Source organism: Pangasianodon hypophthalmus, chromosome 16 (genome assembly GCF_027358585.1).
Source record: "Pangasianodon hypophthalmus isolate fPanHyp1 chromosome 16, fPanHyp1.pri, whole genome shotgun sequence".
NCBI lineage: Eukaryota > Metazoa > Chordata > Actinopteri > Siluriformes > Pangasiidae > Pangasianodon > Pangasianodon hypophthalmus.
The window spans coordinates 680,001-687,500 of NC_069725.1; the positions used below are offsets into that span (position 1 = coordinate 680,001).

The 7,500-nt window shown below is 39.9% G+C and overlaps 1 protein-coding gene across 4 annotated transcripts in view; it reads right to left on the reverse strand.

Annotated features, from left to right (window-relative positions):
- raf1a (Raf-1 proto-oncogene, serine/threonine kinase a) overlaps nt 1-7,500 on the reverse strand; it is a 29,260-nt gene that overhangs the window by 10,785 nt on the left and 10,975 nt on the right. For all 4 annotated transcript variants that reach the window (XM_053240567.1, XM_053240566.1, XM_053240565.1 and 1 more), the window contains exons 3-6: nt 6,277-6,389; nt 1,060-1,162; nt 820-977; nt 307-399 (exon numbers count right to left, since the gene is read on the reverse strand). In XM_053240567.1, coding sequence (XP_053096542.1) covers nt 307-399; nt 820-977; nt 1,060-1,162; nt 6,277-6,389 — 467 coding nt within the window. The remainder of the gene's footprint in view (nt 1-306; nt 400-819; nt 978-1,059; nt 1,163-6,276; nt 6,390-7,500) is intronic.

The following is a 7,500-nucleotide window of genomic DNA, read 5'->3' on the forward strand; positions in this document are numbered from 1 at the left end:
TTCTGAGCGGGAGGTAAACAGAACCTGAACACAATGAGCTCTTTTCATGACTTAAAGAAGCTGAAAGCTCTGAGGCGACCCTGTGGACCTGCGAGTGTTTCTAAACCTCGGGGATTAACTCAAAATCCACAAAACACACACACACACACACACACACACACACCTCTTCTGTTATTTAATGAGATTACACACTAAAAAGGTCACTCAGGAAGAATTTAGCAGATGACGAGATTCAAGAAATATCGATGTTTACGTACAATTTATTGATTGTTTATAGCTAACGAGGAGAACAGGAAGGCGTCGTACCTGCTGGGCATTCGGCTCATGGACTCCCTCATCCTCCTCGAGGTGATCGGAGGCAGAGACAGAGCTCCGCTTTCGCCGGGAGTCGGAAACAACCTGCCGTGACGAGAAGATAAAACACAGACAGTGACGAGCTTGTTTAAAAATCAAAAAAGCCGTCAAGTCATTTGTGGGGGGAAAGAAATAAAAAATTCTGCTGAATTTGAAAAATATTAAATATTAGGTAATAATTATCTAAAAATCAGGAGTAAATAATAAAATTACAATTAAAAAAGGAACGATATTTGCATTATTGCGTGTATTTCTTTACTTATCTTGTACAGAGTCTTTCTAAATGAAATAAAATCTTAATTATTATCATTAAAGCTGCAGCTTGTGAATGTTTTTGATACGTTCCGCCAAACAGCAATGTTTAAATATTTAATATTTATTAATATTATAATTTCTTCTCTTTATTCGGGACACGTAAGGAAGAACTGCACTGATGTAGGAAAGTAAAGGTGTGTTGACGCTCACAGCAGCTGCCTGATGTTGCTCCAGTCCACACACATGGTGGGAACTTTGGTGCTGCAGTGCTCGTGGAATTTATATCCGCACGTCTGGCAGCGGAAGCCGTTCAGGAGGAACTTCTGGCACATGTCGCAGTACGCCAGCTTCAGGAACGTCTTCCTCACCTCAAACGCAAACGGAGGATCGGCATGAGCGTCGGATTTTATACGCGTTTTACACTTTACTGAGTAATCTGCGCAAACTCACAAAGTTGTGTGTGGTCAGAGGAACGTGATCTAGAACCTCCACCAGGAGCTCCTCTCCGATCAGCGACGTCGAGTCCGTGTTCCAGTCCATACGAGACTTTTTACTGCAGTTAAAGAGGGGGAAAAAAAACGAAGGTTTGAGTAACATCCGTATATTACAACAGCCAGAATATTACAATTTCTCTTCATGTGAGTTCTTAAAAAAAATATTTTAGCGATTTGAAATATCTGAGGATGGAAACGGCGTCAGTTACTAACGTTTCCCATTTAATCACACGTTTTTGCTGTAAAACTTTAAAAAGTTAAAAACTGCTCGATGATACTTTAAAATAAAAATAAAAAAAGTTAAAAACTGCTCGATGATACTTTAAAATAAAAATAAAAAAAGTTAAAAACTGCTCGATGATACTTTAAAATAAAAATAAAAAAGTTAAAAACTGCTCGATGATACTTTAAAATAAAAATAAAAAAGTTAAAAACTGCTCGATGATACTTTAAAATAAAAATAAAAAAGTTAAAAACTGCTCGATGATACTTTAAAATAAAAATAAAAAAAGTTAAAAACTGCTCGATGATGCTTTAAAATAAAAATAAAAAAAGTTAAAAACTGCTCGATGATACTTTAAAATAAAAATAAAAAAAGTTAAAAACTGCTCGATGATACTTTAAAATAAAACAAATTTATTGTTTGCTGATGCTTTAAAATAACTTTTTTAACTGTTCAATGATCCATTAAAACAAAAATATTGTAAACTGTTCAATGTTACTTTCAAATAAAAAAAAATGTAAAACCATTTGATGATACATTAAAATAAAAACTAACAGTTTGATGATACTTTAAAATAAAAATAAAAATGTTAAACTGATCATTTAAAATACATTTTTTAAAACTGTTCAATGATCCTTTAAAATAAAAAAATTAAACAGTTTGAAGATACTTTAAAATAAAAAGTAGACTTTTTGATGATACTTTAAAAAAATTGTAACTGTTTGCTGATATTTAAAAAAAAATAATAATAATAAAAATTGTTCAGTGATGCTATTTAATGTCTACAAAATGACTGCATTTTTATTTTTTTAGCATTAAACGATAAAATAACTAAAAATAAAATTTTAAATATTAAATAAAGGACTTTAACAGCACCCTGGCTGCTTCAGGTCAGTGTGCAAATTAAATTAATACAGTATAATTAAATTATTGTAAAAATAAATAAATAAATAAACAAATAAATAAACAGATGTAACAGACAGACGCGAGCCCTATCGGGATGGAATTAGTTTATTAGCATCTGTAATAAATCTTTTTTTCACGTCTCCTCAGAGATAAAACTCACATCTGGACTGCAATAAAATATAAAATATATATACAGTGAGAGTAAAAAGTATTTGATCCCTTGCTGATTTTGTTGGTTTGCCCACTAATAAAGACATGCTCATTCTATACTTTTAATGGTAGATGTATTCTAACATGGAGAGACAGAATATCAAAAAGAAAATACAGAAAATAACTTTAAAGAATATATTTTAATTGATTTGTATTTCATTGAGGGAAATAAGTATTTGATCCCCTAGTATGCATTAGGAGTTCTGGCTTTCACAGACCAGTTAGACACTCCCAATCAACTTGTTACCTGAATTGAAGACACCTGTTCTAACTAATCACCTGTATGAAAGACACCTGTTCACAGAATCAGACAATCAGACAGATTCCAAACTCTCCAACATGGGTAAGACCAAAGAACTCTCTCAGGACCTCAGAGACAGGATTGTTGACCTGCACAAATCTGGAATGGGCTACAAAAACATTAGCAAGATGCTGGGTATTAAAGTAACAACCATTGGTGCAATTGTGAGAAAATTTAAGAAGTATAACATGACCATCAATAGACCTCGGTCTGGTGCTCCACAGAAGATTTCACCTCGTGGGGTGGCAATGATCATGAGAACTGTGAGAAATCGGCCTGCAACCACACAGCGGGAGTTAGTGAATGACCTCAAGGCAGCTGGGACCACAGTCACCAGGAAAACAATTGGCAACACTTTGCGCCGCAATGGATTAAAATCCTGCAGTGCCCGAAAGGTACCCCTGCTTAAGAAGGCACATGTGGAGGCCCGCCTAAAGTATGCCAATGATCACCTCAAAGATGTACAAAGTGATTGGGAGAAGGTTCTGTGGTCAGACGAGACCAAAATTGAACTATTTCGCCTAAACTCTACTCATCATGTGTGGAGGAAGAAAAATGCTGCCTATGACCCCAGGAACACTGTGCCCACCGTCAAGCATGGAGGTGGAAGCATTATGTTTTGGGGGTGTTTCTCTGCCAAGGGCACAGGGCTACTTCACCACATCAGTGGGAAGATGGATGGAGCCATGTACCGTGCAGTCCTGAGGGACAACCTCCTCCCCTCTGCCAGGAAGTTGAAAATGGGCCGTGGTTGGGTCTTCCAACATGACAACGACCCGAAGCATACAGCAAAGGCAACAAAAGAGTGGCTCAAGAAGAACCACATTAAGGTCATGGAGTGGCCCAGCCAGTCTCCGGACCTCAATCCAATCCAAAATCTATGGAGGGAGCTGAAGGTCCGAGTTGCCAAGCGACAGCCCACCAACCTTAATGATTTAGAGAGGATCTGCAAAGAAGAGTGGGCCAAAATTCCCCCTGATATGTGTGCTAACCTTGTGGTTAACTACAACAAACGTCTGTCCGCTGTGCTTGCAAACAAAGGCTGTGCCACCAAGGATTAAGTGCTTTTGGCTAGAGGGATCAAATACTTATTTCCCTCAATGAAATACAAATCAATTAAAATATATTCTTTAAAGTTATTTTCTGGATTTTCGTTTTGATATTCTGTCTCTCCATGTTAGAATACATCTACCATTAAAAGTATAGAATGATCATCTCTTTATTAGTGGGCAAACCAACAAAATCAGCAAGGGATCAAATACTTTTTACTCTCACTGTATAAAAAATGTTTGTGTGTTCAGTGTGTGTGTTTACGTGTTTGTGTGTTTACGTGTTTGTGTGTTTACGTGTTTGTGTGTTCAGTGCGTATAGTGTGTTCAGTGTGGGTGTTTGTGTGTTTACATGTTTGTGTGTTTACGTGTTTGTGTGTTCAGTGTGTGTTTGTGTGTTTACGTGTTTGTGTGTTTAGTGTGTAGTGTTTAGTGTTTGTGTGTTTACGTCTTTGTGTGTTCAGTGTGTTGAGTGTGTTGAGTGTGTAGTGTAGAGTGTGTAGTGTAGAGTGTGTTGAGTGTGTAGTGTAGAGTGTGTAGTGTAGAGTGTGTAGTGTAGAGTGTGTTGAGTGTGTAGTGTTGAGTGTAACGCGCACAGTGTGTAGAGTGTGTAGAGTGTGTAGTGTAGAGTGTGTAGTGTAGAGTGTGTTGAGTGTGTAGTGTAGAGTGTGTAGTGTTGAGTGTGTAGTGTAGAGTGTGTTGAGTGTGTAGTGTAGAGTGTGTAGTGTAGAGTGTGTTGAGCGTGTAGTGTTGAGTGTGTTAAGTGTGTAGTGTTGAGTGTGTAGTGTAGAGTGTGTAGTGTAGAGTGTGTAGAGTGTGTTGAGTGTGTAGTGTTGAGCGTGTAGTGTTGAGTGTGTTGAGTGTGTAGTGTTGAGTGTGTAGTGTTGAGTGTGTAGTGTTGAGTGTGTAGTGTTGTGTGTGTTAAGTGTGTAGTGTAGAGTGTGTAGTGTAGAGTGTGTTGAGTGTGTAGTGTTGAGTGTGTAGTGTAGAGTGTGTAGTGTAGTGTGTTGAGTGTGTAGAGTGTGTAGTGTAGAGTGTGTAGTGTAGAGTGTGTAGTGTAGAGTGTGTTAAGTGTGTAGTGTTGAGTGTTGTGTGTTGAGTGTGTTAAGTGTGTAGTGTTAAGTGTGTAGTGTAGAGTGTGTTGAGTGTGTAGTGTTGAGTGTGTAGTGTTGATTGTGTAGTGTAGAGTGTGTAGTGTAGAGTGTGTTGAGTGTGTAGTGTTGAGTGTGTAGTGTTGAGTGTGTAGTGTAGAGCGTGTAGTGTTGAGCGTGTAGTGTTGAGTGTGTAGTGTTGAGTGTGTAGTGTAGAGTGTGTTGAGTGTGTAGTGTAGAGTGTGTAGTGTAGAGCGTGTAGTGTTGAGTGTGTAGTGTAGAGTGTGTTGAGTGTGTAGTGTTGAGTGTGTAGTGTTGAGTGTGTAGTGTAGAGTGTGTAGTGTTGAGTGTGTAGTGTAGAGTGTGTTGAGTGTGTAGTGTAGAGTGTGTAGTGTAGAGTGTGTTGAGTGTGTAGTGTAGAGTGTGTAGTGTTGAGTGTGTTGAGTGTGTAGTGTTGAGTGTGTTGAGTGTGTTAAGTGTGTAGTGTTGAGTGTGTTGAGTGTGTTAAGTGTGTAGTGTTGAGTGTGTAGTGTTGAGTGTGTAGTGTTGAGTGTGTTGAGTGTGTAGTGTTGAGTGTGTAGTGTTGAGTGTGTTGAGTGTGTAGTGTTGAGTGTGTAGTGTTGAGTGTGTAGTGTTGAGTGTGTTGAGTGTGTAGTGTTGAGTGTGTTGAGTGTGTAGTGTTGAGTGTGTAGTGTTGAGTGTGTTGAGTGTGTAGTGTTGAGTGTGTTGAGTGTGTAGTGTTGAGTGTGTTAAGTGTGTAGTGTTGAGTGTGTAGTGTTGAGTGTGTTGAGTGTGTAGTGTTGAGTGTGTTGAGTGTGTAGTGTAGAGTGCGTTAAGTGTGTAGTGTTGAGTGTGTTGAGTGTGTAGTGTTGAGTGTGTTGAGTGTGTAGTGTTGAGTGTGTTAAGTGTGTAGTGTTGAGTGTGTAGTGTTGAGTGTGTTGAGTGTGTAGTGTTGAGTGTGTAGTGTTGAGTGTGTTGAGTGTGTAGTGTTGAGTGTGTTGAGTGTGTAGTGTTGAGTGTGTAGTGTTGAGTGTGTTGAGTGTGTTGAGTGTGTAGTGTTGAGTGTGTAGTGTTGAGTGTGTTGAGTGTGTTAAGTGTGTAGTGTAGAGTGTGTAGTGTAGAGTGTGTTAAGTGTGTAGTGTTGAGTGTGTAGTGTGTAGTGTTGAGTGTGTAGTGTAGAGTGTGTTAAGTGTGTAGTGTAGAGTGTGTAGTGTTGAGTGTGTTGAGCGTGTAGTGTTGAGTGTGTTAAGTGTGTAGTGTTGAGTGTGTAGTGTTGAGTGTGTTGAGTGTGTTGAGTGTGTAGTGTTGAGTGTGTAGTGTAGAGTGTGTTAAGTGTGTAGTGTTGAGTGTTGTGTGTTGAGTGTAACGCGCGCAGTGAGGCCGGCGCTCTGACCTGCGGTGTCCCGCATGGAGCTTGTAGACGGCGCAGCACTCGGGCTGGAGACCTCGAACCTTCAGCGCTTTGATAAGGCAGTTGTGGAGGGTCATACCGGACCTCACGTTCACCTGAACACACACACACACATCAGGTACACAGTTACTACACACACACACACACACACACACACACACCAGGTACACAGTTACTACACACACACACACACACACACACACACACACACACCAGGTACACAGTTACTACACACACACACACACACACACACACACACCAGGTACACAGTTACTACACACACACACACACACACACACACACACACCAGGTACACAGTTACTACACACACACACACACACACACACACACATCAGGTACACAGTTACTACACACACACACACACACACACACACATCAGGTACACAGTTACTACACACACACACACACACACACACATCAGGTACACAGTTACTACACACACACACACACACACACACACATCAGGTACACAGTTACTACACACACACACACACACACACACACCAGGTACACAATTACTACACACACACACACATCAGATACACAGTTACTACACACACACACACACACACACATCAGGTACACAATTACTACACACACACACACACACACACACACACACCAGGTACACAATTACTACACACACACACACATACATCAGGTACACAGTTACTACACACACACAAACACATCAGGTACACAGTTACTACACACACACACACACACACACACACACCAGGTACACAATTACTACACACACACACACATACATCAGGTACACAGTTACTACACACACACACACACACACATCAGGTACACAATTACTACACACACACACACACACACATCAGGTACACAGTTACTACACACACACACACACATCAGGTACACAATTACTACACACACACACACACACACACACACACACATCAGGTACACAATTACTACACACACACACACACACATCAGGTACACAATTACTACACACACACACACATCAGGTACACAGTTACCACACACACACACACATCAGGTACACAATTACTACACACACACACACACACACACATCAGGTACACAATTACCACACACACACACACACATCAGGTACACAGTTACTACACACACACACACACACACACACACACATCAGGTACACAGTTACTACACACACACACATCAGGT